General features: G+C 41.6%; 1 protein-coding gene across 1 annotated transcript in view; it reads right to left on the reverse strand.

Annotated features, from left to right (window-relative positions):
* Positions 1-21,250, reverse strand: part of pax5 (paired box 5) — a 47,443-nt gene that overhangs the window by 15,636 nt on the left and 10,557 nt on the right. The window contains exons 3-6 of the mRNA XM_062429359.1: positions 19,294-19,491; positions 18,235-18,296; positions 13,054-13,179; positions 5,920-6,020 (exon numbers count right to left, since the gene is read on the reverse strand). Of these exons, the coding sequence (XP_062285343.1) occupies positions 5,920-6,020; positions 13,054-13,179; positions 18,235-18,296; positions 19,294-19,491 (487 nt within the window). The remainder of the gene's footprint in view (positions 1-5,919; positions 6,021-13,053; positions 13,180-18,234; positions 18,297-19,293; positions 19,492-21,250) is intronic.

A 21,250-nucleotide genomic window follows, 5' to 3' on the forward strand; every position in this document is an offset into this window, starting at 1 on the left:
AGAGAAGAGAGAGAGAGAGAGAGAAGAGAGAGAGAGAGAGAGAGAGAGAGAGAGAGTGCTTGTTTTGGGAAACTGAAAGGATACGGCTGTGTTCAGAACAACATAAGGATTGCATGAAAAAACACAACTCTCTCATTGATTGCAGCTCAGATGGCTCCAACTAGAAACACATGGTCATTTGGTTAAAAAAAAAAAGAAAGAAAAGAAAAAAGAAAAGTTCAACTTGGATACACTTTAGTTACAATATGAAACCATTTGCAATGTAATTAAATAGCTAATTCGTGGTAGATTATTTTGTAACATAAAAGCCATATTTCTACTGTTTACCTTGCAATCATCGAGATGGTGTTAAAATTAATGTTGTCATTACTGACTAATATTCCCATATGGATCTATTTCTCAAACTGGACTTCATGAATCATGTTTCATCATCTCACTGGTACTCCCACCCTTGCAGCCACTTGTGTTTTTGTATTGTCGGTCTGTACTTCCAGTAAGTGTTTGATTTGAATATGAGAGAAGAATAAGTCCTACATCTTAATTAAAACCTAAATTTGCTATAACTGCTGGATATTAGTAAAGCTCCCTACAGTCCAGGAGTGCATGTTTTGACTCATTTTATATGTATTAAAAGGCATTTCCATCATTACCTCTATTGTCTGAAATCTGCATGAAACATGAACAGGATTTTTTTTTTAAATGTCAATAAGCCGTTCTGTAATTTTTGTTTGTATTTTATGTTCTCCTATATAAAACTTAAAAACGTTGTGCTTAAAAATAAAGTTAAAAAAAAAAAAAAAAATGTCAATAAGCCAAGAGTTAAGTGCACCAAAACGACATATGCTATGATTTTTCCAGGATTAAAAAAACATGAAGCCTATTGATAACCTATTGTTTATTGCATTCTGCTTTCATTTCCAGTCTCTATGTACAACACCAATAAAAAGGTACACAAGCTAAATGTTAATTATGGAAAAGAACTACACACGTACTTATTTGGCATTTTGCCTCATTAATAGCTATTGAACTATTGTTGTCATTCTCTCACCCACTCACACCGTCACTTTCACACAGCAGGTTGGTCTACTGACTCAGATTTGGGAAGGTAATGGTTTGGTCCAAAACTCACATCAATAACAGATGAGCCCTAATCGGCCCTCTGACACACACACACACACACACACACACACACACACACACACACACACACACACACACACACACACACACACACACACACACACACACACACACACACACACAAACACACAGCCTGGCTAGCACCATTTGCATAATAGTATTTCCCGTTTTCTCCATTCCCCAAATAGCTCCCAATTTCTCCATTTCTGTCTCTCTCCCTCTCTCTCTCCACATTGTCTTGTGTATTCCTGATGGAAAAAGGCTTGACTATAAACAAACACAATTCCCTCAGAGGCCCACAAACTGAGACAGGGATTGAGGGGAAGGAATTCATCTGCGCTGCTGAGCATGGCTATATTGGGGAGGATATTCATTTCCAGACAAGCCTGATAGACTTCAACTCTGGGGGGAGGGGAGGGGGGCTCCTACTGACCAAAGCCTCATATTCCTCTGTCCTTACACCTAAAAAAAACACATTAGTGAGCCATAATCCGTCATTACAATTAACATGGGCACTGAAAAGTCAATCCCACATACACCACCCATACACTCACTAGAGCACCAAATGTGTATTAATCAGCCAGTGTACCCAGCTGTTTTTTTTTTGTTTTTTTGTTTTTTTATGGTGGTGGTGGTGGGGGGGTTCATGCATTCATCATAGGGACAGGGAGAGATGACAGTTGAAGGGTGAGCGAGATAGTGGCTGACATGCAACAAAGGTCTGCAGCCAGATTTGAACAGCAGACGTTGGGTTACATGGCATGCATCTTAACCAGTAGGCTACTGGAGCGTGCTGCCATATTTGTGACGCATTTTTTACATACACAATGGGAACAAATAGGCTCCAGGGTGACTGCTGCGGACAGACAGGAAAGTCAAATGTCAAAATGTGCTGATAAACATATTAAGACATTGTAAGTCTTTTTAGATGTTTTGAAAATAAGGAAAACAGACTAAATCCAGCTTTATCCTTGAATTATTTTACTGTCATCACATTGATGATACACTGAGAAGTGAAGGGTGTAACAATCTGTTTATAAGGAGCACTAGTTTGTATTATGAGTCTGTCAGCCTATTTTTACCCATTTAACTATCTCCATCCTTGAGAAGGGATCAACTTTGACCTCTGCTTCTTTTTAAGCTTTCTAGCTGGTTAAAATGACAAGGAGAGAGCAGGTGATTGATAGCAGTCCCTCTCTTTCTCTTTCTATGTCTATGTAGCCAGGCTCTTTGGTGCCGGGATGGGCATTTGGACCCAGGGCGGTATGGATGGGTGGGGGCGCCATCAGCCGTGCTGATTTATCACCTGAGTAATAGGAAGTGATTGAAGGGAAATTCAAATGAACTCTCTCTGACAGGCACACATGCAGACACACATACAAGCACGCACACACAAATTAATACTGGGGCTTAATAGACTACAGGGAGAGGGGGAACAAGAGCAGGAGAGGGAGATGAGATAAAAGGATGGCTTGTTAGTGGGTACAGATAATGAAAAGGTCTGAGACAAACAGGATAGAAGAGTAACTACTGGTGACAGATAAAATAAGATTTGCTTGTGAGGAACGTGAGCAATTTTTATTTTTTATCTCTTCAAGTGGAATGGAGGAAGACGAAATAATGAATGAGGCTCATGTTTCAGTGCAAGAAAGCCAAGAGATAATGAGGAGCTTTAAAAAACTGCTGAAATTACAGTATATTAGTATACCATTATAATATACTGTTGGCACCTGAAATTGAGCCACTTGCACCTCAGTTTCTCACTTGATGATTATGCTCCCTACCTTTCTTTTACAAATGCACAGACGCGCATTCCATCAAAGGCACCAACATCAACACAGTGTGACCCCCCTTGACCATAACCCCAGCAGTACTGCTCTCTCTCTCTCTCTCTCTCTCTCTCTCTCTCTCTCTCTCTCTCTCTCTCTCTCTCTCTCTCTCTCTCTCTCTCTCACACACACACACTCACACTCACACTCACACACACACACACACACACACACACACACACACACACACACACACACACACACACACACACACACACACACCACTAACACAAACATCCACACACAACAGACAAACAACTCAGCCCACATACCAAAGAGGCTGAGCTGGAAGCTAGTGTCAGTGTTAAGGGTATGACTGTCAATCATCCACTCTGGGAAATGCAGGCTGGTTGGTTGACTAGACAGGTGGAGACAGGGGAGAAGCGGTAGAGGGACAGATACTGATGTAGAATTGTGTGTGTATATGTGTGTGTGTGTGTGTGTGTGTGTGTGTGTGTGTGTGTGTGTGTGTGTGTGTGTGTGTGTGTGTGTGTGTGTGTGTCTGTGTGTTCTTGCAACTCTTTATAATCACAATGCAATTCCTAAAGCCAGTTTGACCCCAGGGTGACCCGGAGTTTAATGTCCCCATCCCTGACCCTGACCCCAGTGGCTTGATCAGGCTCAGATAGGACGCTGACCTATGAATCATGGGTATTATAGTCTTGAGTCGTAGTCTATAGAGCTACTACAGCCAATCCCTGTCGACCTCTCGCCCTGTGCCACTCCACTCCCCATGTCGCTCAGGAGGAAGTGAATGGGCTAAAAAGCCCAACTCTGCCCTTTAGGTCTAAGGCTGTAGCCTGTCTGTGGTTCCATATACTGCTACTCCACCAGTGTGTGTGTTTGTCCTCTTGCCCTTGACATTGACTAAATAAACAACTGAAGCAGGCATATCTTTAAAGGTTGTGGAAACAAGTGTGTCATTTTGAGACATTGGCAAAGAAGACTGCTGATTAGACGATATCTGAGAGAATACAAATGCTGGACTGTTGTTTTGTATATTCAGTGTACTACTTACACCTGTCTATTTCACTCGGATTTACATTAATGCACTACTGCGAAAGGGCGCGAGGTCAATTTAGATGCAACATTGAGACACACAGACACACCCTTCCTCATTGTCTTTCTTCTGGTCTTCATCTCACATATGCGGCATATTCCCAAGATGCATCAGAATGCAGACAGCTCCATTGCCATCCCCGAGCAGCAGGAAGTGAGGTCATAATGAGAGCCTGGTCAATATGTTCATTAACCCCTGCAGTGTGTCTACATTATAGGAACATCAATAGGCCAGGCCTTACTGGGTCTCTGTTGCAGACATCACATTGTCTATCAGACCACAGAAACACACAGCGGTCTGTCAGGCTAACAAAGAAAACACACCTCAGATACTGACATTTTCAGATCACTCAGTGAAGAACCAACAGAGAAGACACAATTAGGAACTTCGGAACTTAACTTCAGTTCTTATGTATTGCTTTGAAAATATAATAATGGATATTTAAATTGGAGTTTCACTGAGTGATCTTACTAATTTCAAGCTCAAGATTGACATGGCATGGTAAGGCATAGCAGGCAGGACAGGCTTTTAGCAAAAAGCAGAGACAAGCATTGAATCTAAAAATCACATAAGGCACTATATTTGCACCAAGCATGTGTATCTGTTGACAAATGATTAGGTCACTGAGTTAATTCAGTGTGATCAAGGTCTTTCATCCAACTAGAAGTGGCCTCTATATTACACTTTAGTTTCAGTTGATATAAGTATGCAGTTCCTGTATCTAGTGGGAGAGCCAGACTGAGACATCAATTCACTTTGATGTGGCACGGAAATCAATGTCTTGCTCAGTTCTTTTGTCTGCTTGACATGGTGCCAAAGGCCAAATACCCACTATTTTGGCTCCCTCGCTCTTTAAGTCACTCTCTCAGGCATGACTGCTGCTAGTATGACATTAGGAATCAGAACATCCCTATGAAAAATGATTAGCAAAGCTGGCGGAGCAAGAGTGTTGTATGAAATTGGCAGGGAGATTGGATGGGGGCAGCACAACTTGATGGCTGCAGAGCTAAAATGCATTTGGTGCTATGTCATTTGGTGCTGTGCTGCACAAGAAAAACACACATAAGTGACCTGAAAAGCAACACTCTGTGTGGTGGCCAATTGGATGGCCAGGTTTGAAAGTTATAATCTTTAAGATTATCATGAAATCAAACCCAATTTTTTAATACTTTTTTGTAATTCATTTATTTATTTCCATTGTGAGTGGTGGAATCAGTCATTTCCATTTTGGATTTCACCTACTCACCAGGATTCACAGGATGATGATACATGATAAATGTATTTCATTCAGTGGTAGGCTTGGGCGGTATTACGGGGGTATATAGAAATGTTGACGGTATGATATTCAATACCGTCAAAAATACAAGGAACACGGAGTAAACCGTGGATTTACGTGGATCACCTGAAGGCAGCATGTAATCCTACCTCTGTCCACAGTGTGGGTTGCAATGTGGTTGACCTCGCAGGAAGTGAAAACTGCAGAAGAAGTGATTCAAAGTATCTAACTTCGCTAAGAAATATAGCCAAAATATGAGAAATTTGCTTGTTGTATTTGTGGTGAATGAAACTCGCAACATTTTTCTTTGTTTGAGCTGATATTCATTGTGAGGCCTTCAAATGTTTTCAGACCAGTCTATGACTCTGTCTCTGCTGTGTCTCAGTGCCGTTCATCATTTTTACAGTTTTTTCCTGTGGTAGCCATACTTTTCACAGGAACACCCTACAGTCTTGTTGACCCTTGAAAGATCAAGGGTCAACAAGACCGTGCAGCCTCAGCCCAGAGCCTGCTCAGTGCCACGCCCTTACCTTGCCAAAGTCAGGGCTCACATAGAGGTCAGAGCTGGATTGGATTGGACAGGATGGCTGTCTTTCAAACAGGCGGTCCAGTACCTCGATCTGCTGCGGCGAGAACAGCTCCCCTCTCATCTGCTTCCTGAGGAAGTCGCGCCCACTGTGGCCATGCCCGTTGGCCAGTGGTGACTCCTGCAAACCTATGAGAGGAGAAAAGAGGTTAGAGGCGATATTTAAAGAAGGAATGACAGAGTGAAAGGAGAAAGAGAAGAGGTTTAAAGAGTGGTTGTGAGTCTGTGTGTATGACAGACGGCGATACTAAAGACAGACAGCAATAGAGAAATAAAAGAAAAAGTGAAGGTGGGGGCTCATAGAATAAATCACTGAGGCAGATGTGGAAAAAGAAGTTAGAGTAAAGTATTAAATGAACCTCAATGGGCTGATTTAAAACTGAGTTACTTCACAGATTGTGGAGACTCAGAGAAAATGCTATACAAATGCAATCCATTACCAAGCATACGCCGTCTCTCCCTCTTGATCTCTTATATATACACTTCTCCGTCCCTCTTGTCGTATCACTCATACACACACAGACACACAAATATATATTGCTGTGGTATCAGTATTAGACTGTGAGCTCTCGTATCCTGCAGTTATTGCAAGGCTGAGGGACTGAACGAGACAATTATAAGAACTCTGAAGAGTCGCGGCCCACAAATGATTAGAAAAGAGAGAACGAGAGAAAAAGATAAAGAGAAAAAGGGGATGAGGGTGAAAATCCTCCGCTATAGAGCCAATTCATTGCTCCGAACCGCTCCTGAGAGCCTATTTTAGTCCTGGGGGTCACTGTGTGTGTGTGTGTGTGTGTGTGTGTGTGTGTGTGTGTGTGTGTGTGTGTGTGTGTATTTGTGTGTGTGTGTGTTGTGTGTGTGTGTGTGTGTGTGTGTGTGTGTGTGTGTGTGTGTGTGTGTGTGTGTGTGTGTGTGTGTGTGTGTGTGTGTGTGTGTGTGTTAGAGAGAGTGAGTGAGTGAGTGAGTGAGTGTCCAATGGCAGGGGGAGTGATATGACAGGTGAGGGGGATGATTTTTCCATCTTGACTGAAAATATAGATCCATTTGTGCAGGACTGTGGTCCTAAAGAAAAAACAAAGGGTGATGTATCAAGAAAAAGAAAAGAAAAGAAAAGACAATGTTCAATATTATTATTATTATAACTTGGATCTTATGGTAATTTTGGCCATCATTTCTATAGGTTATGATAATCAATCATGACAGTTATTGCAGAGATCTGGAAACATGGCAAAATTTTAACCATGAAGTTGTGGAGATCAGAGTGGCGTGTCTGATTTAAATTCAGAGGACCCGCCTTTGTGGCCAATCATAGAATTAATTAACATTTACCTTTTTAATTAATTGTAAACACATTTCTTCCCCAAGTGTTTTAGTTGCCTTATCCAAGCTGTAATTTATTTACCGTAACCACAGTCTTTCCCTAACTTTTTTTGGCATCATCTTATATCAGTGTTCTCAGTGGGTGTTGGCTTAGAGCAGTCAGATGATTAGACAAGATGTAAACAAGTCAACAAATCTGGGGCCATGAGGGTCGGGGAAACCTATGAATGCATGTAGTTATGGTTCAATGGTTGAATATTGCTGTATCAATAATAAAGAGTTTTGTGTTGCTTGATACAGCTTGGTAGCTGACCGAATTATAGATAGATAGATAGATAGATAGATAGATAGATAGATAGATAGATAGATAGATAGATAGATAGATAGATAGATAGATAGATAGATAGATAGATAGATAGATAGATAGATAGATAGATAGATAGATAGATAGATAGATAGATAGATAGATAGATAGATAGATAGATAGATAGGTAGATGGTATTATTATTTGTTAGAGTGTCACAAACATAACTAAGAATATAAAACCGAAGTTGTAACAAATGGGAAATATTCTTTAAATAGATTAGCATACTTTATATTGATCTACTATTTCACAGCTGTTTAATATTATTTGATTTCATTTAATGAGTGGTAATCTTTCATGTGTGACAAACAAACAAAAATACCTGACTTGGGACATTGGCATAAACAGTGTTCTTGAGTTGATTTCAAAGACTTCTGGTAAACCTTAAATCATAAGACAGTATCTTGCTGCTAGAGAGAAAAAAAACCCAACTCACACAGTTACGCAGTACTGTGTGAGTGTGAGGATTTTCAGTACACAAAACCCCTTTCACCCACTCTCACTCTGACAAACACACTCCTTGATCATAATCTCACTTTCTCTCCCATAGTCTCACTCACACACACACACACACACACACACACACACACACACACACACACACACACACACACACACACACACACACACACACACACACACACACACACACACACACACACACACACACACACACACACATATACTGGTAGAGTGTGAGTGTATGGTCCAGGTCTCTGGTGACAGACCAATCAGGGGGGAGATAAAGCCAGTATGATGCTTTAGCCTGGTAACCCACGGCGACCCATTTAATCCCACCGGCCAGTCCTCATGATGGAATTCAATTGATCAATCATGTAGCTCTGATGGCACCATTTCAGCCAGCTTATTGCTTTCTGCTTTCTCTCTGTCTCACATGCACACAGACACACACACACACACACACACACACACACACACACACACACACACACACACACACACACACACACACACACACACACACACACCCTGGAAAGACTGACCCAAGCCAGTCACAACGGAGCACCCACAAAGGGCTAGACAAAGACTGAGAAGTAGGAAGACTAAAGAAAGTACTGTAATCGAGCAGTAAGAACAAAGCTTTTATGTATGATAACATTGTCCGTTCATCAGTATGAGTGTGTGAGTAGGTGTGTTTTTGCTTGTGTGTGTGTGGGTGTTGGTGGGTGGGTAGCCTGGTAGCTTGATTTCCGGTTGGTCTCATTGTGTCCATGGATGGGTAAAGAAACTCATTGCCGTGACGGGTTAAATCCTATTCACTGTCGGATACACACACACACACACACACACACACACACACACACACACACACACACACACACACACACACACACACACACACACACACACGCACACAGCTGCCTCTATCTCTGTGAGTCAGTCTCAGAAGGGAAGCGCTTCTCTTCCCTCTTTTTCAGAGCAGAACAAAACAAACAATGAGCCCTTATTGTTCTCTCCTTTCTGCATTTTTCTCTCTCTTCCGCCTTCTCTGTCTCTCACTCTCTCTCTCTCTCTCTCTCTCTCTCTTTTCTCACTCTCCTCTTACTCTCACTCCCTCTCTTCCTCCTTCCTCTTCGTCATACTCTTCCTCCTGGTTCTCCTTCTCTCCATCATCATCTCCCTCTCACTTGGCTTGCTGTTGCCAATTTTTTCCAAAAACCCAGGAACAGTTGAATTATTAAATCCAAATACCTTGAGAGTTAGATGAGTTGTCACCTGTTTGTATATATCAGTGCATGTTTTGCGCGTGTGTGTCTGTAGGGGGTACGATACCACTAGTGTGCATCTTTTTGCACTTGACATAGATTATCATACTGATAGGACAAGGATCGTAAGTCTGACCTTAGCCCCAGTGTGTGTGTGTGTGTGTGTGTGTGTGTGTGTGTGTGTGTGTGTGTATGTGTGTGTGTGTGTGTGTGTGTGTGTGTGTGTGTGTGTGTGTGCGTGCCCCATCTAAACTCCAGAGATCAAAGTTTTGGGGGGTGGGAGACACTGAGAGGAACTGGGGTGAAGGGCGGAGCCCCCCTCCCTCCTCTCATCTGTCCTCCGCTCTTCACCTCACCATCTCTTGCTTACTCCCAGCGTCTTTTATCTGGTAAGCTGCTGCATGTCACAGTGGATGCACAAAGGGGTGAGAGGTCAACTTGGCATGCTGGGTAAATGCATGATTTTGTTTTCATTTTGGTTCAAGCGGCCACTGTATGTGATTTTTGCTCTAATGTAATCAGTATATTTTTTCATGTTTCAAAAGATGTCTTAAACCACCTGTCCTGCTCTCCATATCCATGTTACACACACGCACGCACACACACACACACACACACACACACACACACACACACACACACACACACACACACACACACACACACACACACACACACACACACACACACACACACACACACACGCATACAGCTTCTGTGTGTAAGAGAATAGGTTAAAATACAATAGTCCCCTTTTGGCCCCACAAGTCAAGTTCTTCCATTCACTCCCATTCATCTACATTCTGCTCCCGGACACCCCCCACTTCCCCTCGCTTTGGCTGGGGGCACAGGTCACCACAGGGCTTTACCCCCACACACTCCTCCTGCCAACACACACACATGCACACACACACACACACATGATACTGATCCCGCCATCCTGTGTTCTCATCATCCGCACAGCTGCAAGTTACAGCAGAAATTAAAGTGTTTCCAGGATACAAATGTCTCCAATATGACATATGATATAATATATGTCACTTTCGTCATTAAAAACACATAACATTATTCACCTGAACGGAGGACAAAGTGTTTACTCCATTTTTAGATCTTAAGAGGAAACAAGTGTGCTTCTCCTAAACTGAATTTCAGTTGGGTGGTCGGCCTCTTTCAATGCAGACATTTTGACTTAGAGCTAGAAAGGCACAGGTGGAACTAATAGCATTAATGATGGTTCAGTGAATCTGCTACACTGGAGTCATGGAACTGGCAAAACTAAACAGGATTCAGCATCATTAATGTTATTAATTGCACCTGTGCTTTCTTGCTATGACATGTCAAAATGTCTACTGCGAAATTCGTCTACAATGAAATGTGGCGGCACCCCACCGATGAACAAAAGCAAACCAATCACCTTATTTCTTGAACATTTTGATGACACATGGCCTCTCAACAAAGCATGTAACCAAAATTATCTTTTTTTTTTAATGCATTTTTTATGACTGGAGTGCCCTTTTTCTTGAAATTAATTTCAGGGAAATAAACACATCATTTACACGTCTGTAAAATGCTTTTGCCTCACACATTGATATACTGCAGTATGTGTAGGACACTGGGGTTCACTGTTACTGTCTCATTGTGTAACATTGTAACATAGTCACAAGTGCACAAAGACATACATAAACAAGAGGCGGCTGTGTGATTGTTGTTTATTTCTGTTTCCATCTGTGTGTGTACAAATGCCTGTACAGACAAGCATATGGGTGTGAAGAGGATTGCATTATTGTGTGTTTGCGTATGTGTTTGTCTGTGTCTGTCCATGTCAGTGCATGCTGTTCCTCCTGTCACCCCTTGCTGTGTGTATGTGTGTCATTATCCAGCGGGGGCTGCTCTAATGGAAGCTGTGATTAGCAATGCTGTTAATTAGACCACAGAGCCAACCGCGCAGATCTCTGCCACAGAAACACTGCAGATAAAACACACCAAGAAAACGTGACGTGCAGAAATACAACGTTCAAATTACGGTTTCTGGGTGCTTCAGTGAAAAGTGAAGTGTTACAGTGTTTTTTGATTTGGATTATGAAACACTGGGTCCAGTCGTGGTTGAACAACAGACAGACCACACATGTAGCACATGGTGTAGCACGTCATGCACATAAAGAACAAAGTGAAACAATAATGCTGCTAATTAGATTACAGAGCTCATACTTCTCTCTACAGATCTGACCACAGAGTCTTTGCCACAGACAAGAGAGCACACACAATAGTGTGCAATGTGTTCATGAAATTATACACGTTTCTTATTATTCATGTCAGAAAAATATGGTTTATAACAAAAGTAAACCCACAACAGAGCTTTTCTTCTACAGATATTTTGACTTGTTGTAACAAGAACAGCACAGGTGTTGCTAATATAATATGAATATAACAGAGTAATATTAACAACAATGGCTATACTATTATAGTTTCCCAGTGAGTGATTTGAACTGTAGCACCTAAACCTATATATTATTGTTATGGTATTGCTTTTAATCCAATAAAGTGAAAAGGGCTGTTGTAGCTTTGAGTTAAACATGGCATTTTGAGTAGTGATGACGATGATTGATATTGGTAGCAGTGGGAAGTGATCACATCCATGTTTAAGATTAAAAACGTATAATTTCTTAGTGACTGCATACTGCAAAGTTCATAAAGCATAAAGCTAAGCTTTGATCCAGTGTACAATTTGAATCTTCAGCTATCCAAGAAAAACATCAGTTTTCACCTGTGCCCTGTAAGTGTGTGTGTGTGGGGGGGATCTAAAGTCTTTGTGCTCTGCTGATGGGTAAGTGAGCCGTATCCGAGCACATCAGAACTTAGGAGGTACACAGGGGATTCATCCTGGATTCTGCTGGAATCTTTTGAAAATTCATCAGCAGTGGGAAAAGGGCCCCATATCTGTATATGTGTGTAACTGTGTGTGTGTGTTTGTGGGTAGGTGGGAGATAGAGCGCAAGAAAGAGAGGGAGAGAAGGAGCCCCCAGTGGCGTTCTGTCACCCCCCCTCGCTCCGACATCTGGTCCTGTCTCATTTACCGTAGGAGACTGTCTGCATGATGGCTTTTTAATGCCATTGACACTGCCACATACGCACTCATAAACATGCACAAACACACACACACACATTTTCATTCACATACCCAAACTTATACATACATGTACAATACATGTGAGAGCACCTGCGTGTACACACACACACACACACACACACACACACACACACACACACACACACACACACACACACAAACACACACACACACGCACACACACACACACACACACACACACACACACACACCTCTATTAACATGCATACAACATTGATGCAGTATGACAGCGTATATGATCAATAGTGCATGCGTAAACTGGCTTCTCAGGTAGCTCTCCTGTGAAGCCCTCTCAGTAAACAAATAGGGGTTTCTGAATGAAGATGTTTGGTTTACAACTCCCAGACTGCACACATGTGCAAACACACACACACACACACACATCTGTCATTGATCCTCATGTGTTAAGTTCTTTCCATCTGGGCTTTCCATGCGGGAAAGGAAGGGAGACTGTCCATCATAGCATAATATGTTTATATACTGTATGTTGTGTGTGTGTGTGTGTAGTACTTGTAGGAATGCCAGTATTGCACTGAAAAATACATGCATTTGCAAGAACAGAAGGACACACACGCATGCACACACACGTATTCTTTTGCTCACCTTCATCCCTCTTCCTCTTCCCCACGTCAGCAGCTGAGCTGATACCCAGAATGCCACTGATGGAGTACGAGGAGCCGGCCGAGTCGCTGGTCACCGCTGAGACCTGCGTGGCAGCCACAGACGTCGCTGTGGACAGATCACATGACATTGTGATGTGAGGGGTATGTAATCATCTGCAACTTGAGGGATTCCTGTTACCAATATACTGTATATTAACACTTTCTCTGTACCTCTTTCAAAACTTACCTATCTTCCTTAGTAAAACCTACTTTAAAAAACTGGATTCTATGATTCTTTCATTTATTTGGAATTACAAAACGCATAGGATCAGAAAGGGGCATCTGTGCAAAAGTAAAACAAATGGTGGGCTGGCCCTCCCGGATTTTGTCAGGTACTATTGGGCAGCAAATATCCGATGCATCTCCTACTGGCTAGATGAAACCGTCGTGCTCGCCAGCTGGCTGGACATAGAGCGAGAGGATTGTTTTCCCTATTCGATCGGTGCTATTGTGCTGTCTCCCATCCATCTTAAAAAATCACACTATAGCTACAACCCAGTTATACACAGCACTATTCAAATCTGGAGGCAAATATCAAAACAGCTCAAACTTAGGAAACTATCCTTTACACTCCCAATATCAGCAAACCCATCATTCACCCCTTCTATTATAAATGGAGGCTTTGATAGATGGAAAGAACTTGGACTGCACAGTGTAGGTGACCTGTACATTAGTGGTTCATTTGCGTCATTTCAACAACTACAGGAGAAATATGGTCTGTCAAAAAGTGATTTTTTTAGATATCTCCAAGTCAGACATTTTGTAAGGACACATCTGGACCATTTTGAAAACGCCACCCCTGACAAGCTAGACAGGTGTCTTAGAGATTGCACGAAGGAGAGGAATGCAGTTTCAGTTATATATGATTCATTTGAGGAACTAGATCAGGTGAATACGGAATACATAAAGGAAGGCTGGGAAAAAGAATTGGGTATGACGATAGCGGAGGATATGTGGAAGGAAAGCCTGAGATATATCAACACTTGCTCCCTAAATGCTAGACACTGTCTGATCCAGTTTAAAATTCTGCATAGGCTGCATTACTCAAGAGTAAAATTACATAGAATATTCCCAGAAATATCACCCATCTGTGAAAAATGTAACCAAGCGGAGGCAAATCTACTTCATAGCTACACACTATGTCCCAAACTAGAACATTTCTGGACAGCAGTGTTTTCATTTTTCTCAAAAGTCTTCAAGACTACATTACAACCAGACCCTCTCTTGGTTATACTAGGGACATCAGGGAACACTGGGAACCTACAGAATATGCAGCGCCGCCTTTTATCCTATGGTCTCCTCTGTGGGAAAAAACTTGTTCTCCTCCACTGGAAAAAACCGGAGACACCTACTTTCAAAGAATGGTTAACGGCACTGACTGATACATTACACCTTGAAAGGATTCGTTATTCTCTTAGTGGTAGGTTGGAAGACTTCAAAAGGATGTGGCAACCGATTATTTCTTTCTTGAAACAGGATGTAGGACAACCTGAGTAGTACTGGGTGGGTGGGACGGGGTGGGTCAGGGAGGGAGTTATTATTTATTTATTTCATAAATGTATTATTTACTTATTTTTGTATATTTCTTATTTTTCTCCCATCTATTGTTTTTTCATTTATTTACTTATTCGTGGGACACCTTTGTTACTTGTATTACAAAATATTGAAGCATTGCATGTATATGTATATGTATGTATATGTGATATACTGTCTGCTTCACAATAAAAACATTTGAAATATGTATATTAACACTTTCTTTCTTTTGTCGCAATAAAATATAAAGCTCTCATCAAAGCTAATATAATTTTGAAAGTAAAATCAGAGTGTTGCTGTACATTTCAGTATCGCAGATCCACTAAACTGTGCCAACTTTTATTTGAGGTGATTTTAACGGTTTACAGCTGGATATTCAAAAAAGGGGGAGCGGGGCACTACTCTTATAAAGCATTCTTAAAGAACGGTTGCACTGTGGGATGCTGTACAAACAGAAAATCTTACTGAAACAGTGACACTGGGGGCTTAATAGTATGATACAACCATCTTAGTTAAATTGTTGTAATGCTGAGCCATGTGATTACATACAATAAAGTCTGATCAATAAAAAAATTTGTATATGTCCAATACTACTTGTGACCAATAGTTATTGTACAAAGCCACAATCCCATATCTTCATTCGGTTATTTGTGACAACCAAAGATAGAGACCAAAAAATTCTTACGCAGTTTAAATCCCATTTTTCTCTTTTAAAACTCAACGTAGATGCACTTCGATCTTTGGAAACTTTACCCGACTACACACTAAATTGAAGCTAAAAAAAAAAGGGCACAAAGGACAGGAGTCAGTGTTGCGCTCCTCGTTGTCTCTCCCTCTAATCCTCCCCCTGGAGGAGACAAGTTCCTCGCTGGGCAACAAAGCGACATACTTGTCATCGCTTCAGTGACAAACACACACACACATTTCGCAACCTCCTGACATACACACAGACATACACACACTGAAGCATACAGTCACTCACTCCTTTGTCCCTTATCTATGCCCCTGTAAGCGGACGCAGGGCTGAGTGACAGTATGGCATCCCAGGAGGGACAGAAAGGTGTGGAGACAGACATCCTAATCCTCTCTCCCAGCAGACCCCCCAAACACAGACAGACAAGACCGAAAAGGGAAAAAAAAAAGAAGAACGACAAACCAGAAGATCAAGGTCCCTTCCAGCCGTTACTCTCTAACGACAGGGAGAATATAATGAATGCATATCCCTCCTTTTCCCATCACTTGATTTAGCACTTCAATTATCTGATTTTCCTTTCTCTTTCTTTTCACTCTTTTTTTTTTATCAGAACGTAACGCTTTTATTCTGCAAATCCAAATGTTCAATTTTCCGCCTGGGAGTGGGACCCATTTATCTGTGTAATCTGTAAGCGCGCGTGTGTGTGTGTCTGGTTGCATCTAGGTGTGTGTGTGTGTATGTGTGTGTGTGTGTGTGTGTGTGTGTGTGTGTGTGTGTGTGTGTGTGTGTGTGTGTGTGTGTGTGTGTGTGTGTGTGTGTGTGTGTGTATGTGTGTATATATACAAGGCAGGAGTCAGGGAGCAGTGTGTGTGAAATTAATTTAGATTAATAGACATTGTGTGATTATGAAGATATGAAAGATATGAGAGACACCGAAACACAATCCACTGCAGGGCATGAGAGAGAGAGAGACACTCAGTGAGAGAGAGTTAGAGTGAGAGACAGAGAGAGAGGAAGAGAGAGGGAGAGCGAAAGAAAGGCTCTCTCTTTTACTTGTAGTCTGAGATATTCATCGAATTAAAGGAAATAATGTTGCAGACATAACTGTAATAGATATATGGCTTCAGTCTGTATCATGATTATAAACTACAAATGAACATCCAACCCTTGTTAATCTTAACAAAGGTGAGTTTATTCGGTTTCTACCGTCACTTTAATGAGCAGAATAATGATGACTTTCCTTTCTATGATTTCTTGAGAATGGACATAAGAGTCTTCAGTTTTTAGATGAGAAATCTGAGGGCTATTAAGATTTTTTGTCTTCCATAATGATGTGCAACATCACTTTATGAGCAAGGATAGTAATTTCACTCATTCTAATCGTAGAATCACTTGTAACACCACCTTAATTACTTATATACTCAAATGTCCAAAATTGGCAAAAGAAAAAAAGGCTGATTTGACCCGCCAAGGGGCAGAAATTATCTGCGAGTCCCTGTTTGTGGTAATTTAATGCATGTAAATCTTGGCACAAAGCTCCTTTAGAAGGCAGGTAGAAAAGAAGGGAAATAATGCAGGACGTGCTCTGAAGCCCTTATAATTTCAGTTGATAATGTGCTATAGTGGTGCATACTCGCAAACAAATTTACAATTAACCAAATAACCACACACATACTGACACATGATGATAATCCAGCCTAGCTGTAATCTAGAGTTTGTGAACGTAAATATTACTCGTTTTAAGACACATACAACGTTACTGCTACGTCCCCCCTACCCAACTCTCAAATTTAGAAAAAAATATTCTTTTAAAAAGAACCAAACTCAGAGTGCCTTTATAGCCGAATGGTTACAATGCATATCACATAACCGCAGCGTCCTTGGTTTGACTCCGGCTGGGGATCCTTGTTGCGTGTCTCTCTTTTTCTCTCTCTCTCTCTCTCTCTCTCTCTCTCTCTCTCTCTCTCTCTCTCTCTCTCTCTCTCTCTCTCACTTGTTCCCCGTCTATTTCTCTACTATCAGATGTTCAGTAGAGGCAAAAATACCCCAACACCAAAAAGCACATCTTTAAAAAGACAGCAGAGATGCGATTTAAAATAGCTGGACATTCAAGTGCTTATAGTAATTGTATAAATAAGCTTTTTTTTCTTGGGAATGGAATTGGTTCAGATTCCCATTTTGTAGGAAATCATTTAAAATAATTTTAATTTCTATGGATCAATTATCTTAGAACTTAAATGCCATCTAGCCTGGATGACTGGCTGTTGTTTTTTGTGATACTAAACATTTATGTTCCGGTTCATATGCTTTGGTGTTGTGAGCTCCAACAACTTTCTTTATGTTCTTTGTAATATTGTATCCTCCACTGGCTGCATTGTTGCATTTCTTTGTTATAAAGTACACCTGTGCTTGGTTGCAACACATTGTAGTACTGTCCTGCTGAAAATTTTGGAACATATGGGGCATCCGGGTTTCCTCAGGGCGTCTTTTGAGTCTGACTGGACTCCTTTGTTGCATGTTATTCTCCCTCACTCTCCTTTTCCTGTCAGGGCAAACATTTTATAAACCCCAACCATCACATAAACCTGGTTAGAAATCTAAGTGCACTTATTAGAGCAAGAAGAAAATGAAAAAAATAACTAATTTTAATTTTGGACTCTCCATCTGGAGGCATCTTCAATAAAGCATTCAAGTGATGAACTGACTGGAACATATTTCACACTGTGTCCATATAGGTTTTTGCTGTTGCCGTTGCCGTCCAGAATTTCAATATGTTTCGTTGTTCCACATACAGCCCACAGTCGGGCTCTTCTCCTGTGAGATACAGATAAAAACGGCTCTCTTATAAATTTGGCTTTGACAGTTGGAAGCAGGATTTTTATGGCAGCAACCTACCTAAGTTGTGAGCCGACACTGAGCCCGTTTGGCCGGGCTGCTGAACCTTAGTCCGAATGATCCTGCAGGAGAAGAGAAGAGATATTAGTGTGTGTGAAGTGGTTTTGAGTGAGTGTGTGTGTGTGTGTGTGTGTGTGTGTGTGTTTGTGTGTGTGTGTGTGTGTGTGTGTGTGTGTGTGTGTGTGTGTGTGTGTGTGTGTGTGTGTGTGTGTGTGTGTGTGTGTGTGTGAGAGAGAGAAAGAGGATTCTGAGTGACGGAGAGAACATGACCATCGTGGGAGCGAAAGTGTGTGTTTGTGTGTGTGTGTGTGTGTGTGTGTGTGTGTGTGTGTGTGTGTGTGTGTGTGTGTGTGTGTGTGTGTGTGTGTGTGGGTGTGGGTGTTGGTGTGGGTGTGTGTGTGAAGTGGCTGAGGCAGGCTGACATGGCAGAGGGGCCTCACACTTCCTGCTTGGCTGCTCATGCAAGCCTTTTCTTCCTCTTTCCTTTCCTTTCTTTTCCTTTCCTCCCCTTTCCTCTCTTCTCTCGTGTCCTCTTCTTCCCTTTCCTTTCCTTCCTTTCCTTTCCTTTTGTGTCTTTTTCTTCCCTTACTCTCGCACACCTTCCCTCCCTTTTGTCTGCCTCTTTTGCTCACTCCTTCTCTCTCTTATTTTACTATCCCTCCCTCTCTCTGCCTCTATGCTCAGGGGAAAGGGTTGTCATTGTACCATCGTGTTGAACCACTGAGCTGCAGCCACTTCATACATATGGAGACTGGGGCCTCTTTGCTATTCTCTTTTCCACTCCCAGACACACACACACACACACACGCACACACACACGCACGCACGCACGCACACACAAACACACACACACACACACACACACACACACACACACACACACACACACACACACACACACACACACACACACATAAAACACAGTAGTATAGTGCCTTGTGGTCTACCTACACTCAGTACCTGTTGCTATAAGTTGATACTCACTCACTCACTCTCACACACACACACACACACACAGAGAGAGAGAGAGAGAGAGAGATTACACACAGACTGTAATACCTGTTGATGGAGCTGACACTGGGGACGCTGTCGTTGTCACACACTCTCTCAGCCAGGAGCCTGTCCCGGATCTCCCAGGCAAACATGGTGGGGTTTTGGCGTTTGTAATCGGCAATCTTGTCGACCACTTTGGGTGTAGCAACCTTTGGTTTGGATCCCCCGATTACCCCGGGGCGGATACTGCCCGTTTCATAGTACCTGCCAATCAAAGCATAGAGGAGGCTTTCGTTGGCAATAAGCAGCAACACAAGAAGGTTGTACAATGATACTAGAAGGAGTGTTGAACAGATGCTGTTATAAGGTTAAATCTCTAGATTCATGCCTGTGTCCTGTTATCAGTGTATATATATGTGTGTGTGTGTGTGTGTGTATATATATGTATATGTGTGTGTGTGTGTGTGTGTGTGTGTGTGTGTGTGTGTGTGTGTGTGTGTGTGTGTGTGTGTGTGTGTGTGTGTATGTGTGTGTATTGCTTCCAGTCCCACGGGGTGTTTTGCTTAAATGTACTATGTTATCTTGAAATTAAAATCTGAAAATTAAAAGTAAAAAATAAATAAATTATGCAACAATATCTTCTTTCATCTTTCTTCATAACTCCTAACTATGTCCTGATCGCTGATCAGGCATCTGTGTTTATTCTGACACTGATTTTGTTTTTCAAAGGAGTGATGGCATTCTTTTATTATTTCCTAATTGTCAACAAATCCCATGAAAAGATCAAAACCAACAATGTGTTCATTTGTCTTTCAACACTTTCCTCTCGTCTGTGGCACTCAGCATCAAGCCCATTTTAATCCTGCTGAAGACGTATTTCCTAAAAATGACTCGCGAATAGTTTAATCTTTTTTTTTTTTTAAAAAGGCTGAGTAATTTCTTGAACAAATGTTTCTCAAACGAATAGTTCATTTGTTGGGGACTATTTTCAACAGATTTGGTGAACTCATGACTCTTTACTGTTTGTGGGATCAACAAAAAAAACCTGCAAATGCCACATTCATTGCAGTGAAGTAATATAACACCCCGTGCAGCTGTGTGGATTATTGATGGACTATGACAGAAGATGATGCTGTATTAGGCTACACACGTGTCAGCAGCATAAAGTAATGGCTGGTTTTGGTGTTTTGATGGAGTAACAAAAATACAGAATATTATCATTCTTTTGCTTTAAAATCATGGACTCCTGAGACAACTATTTGTTTGATGATTCCTCCATCTTTAAATCTTAAAGCTAAAATACACAACTGCTGAAATCACATCATGATTGGCAGGACAACTTTTAGTGGCGGCATCAAAAAATGAATTCATTAGATTGAGCTCTGCTTCATTGCTGAACTGTACTCCAGAGAAACTGGCATCTACTGGCCCCTTAGTTCACCCCTCCTCGTGGCGATTTGGCCGATTGTTCCACTCAGTCTCTACTCTTTTGCCTCTTGGCTCTCCAGCGGAGGAATGACCTTCCCAGTGCGGTCAGGACTTCTGTCTGGCTTCAAACCTCCTCAAGAAACACTTTACGTCCCACTGGCCTGTTCCTCCTCCACTTGGAATAAGATGATACCCCCTGTCTTATGTCTTATTTTTTTTAAAGGTAAAAAATAAAGGTAACATTAAAAGAGTTATTGGAGGCTGTAAATGTTCCTGCTGTCCATACTGATGAAGCAAAGTAAAGTGATACAAAATCAAATCCTACAACGTACAAATCATACAAAAGAAAATACAAAATCCACAGTCCTTGTTCTGTGACACATATTTATTGTCCTTAATTTCTTGCCAGTATACTTATAGCGATAGGAGAGAAAGCCTCTATGTTTTCTGCTCTAATGACTCGAATTGATTAAGGAAACTAATAACCCTGTTGTAAACGTCTCCCTTATATTTGTCTCTGTTCTTTTTGGCCTTTTTAGTTTTGTTTGTTTTTATGCTGCTGTTTAGCTAGGTCACACCTACAGAAGTGGTCTTC

The sequence above is a fragment of the Scomber scombrus genome, chromosome 2, assembly GCF_963691925.1.
Source record: "Scomber scombrus chromosome 2, fScoSco1.1, whole genome shotgun sequence".
Lineage (NCBI taxonomy): Eukaryota > Metazoa > Chordata > Actinopteri > Scombriformes > Scombridae > Scomber > Scomber scombrus.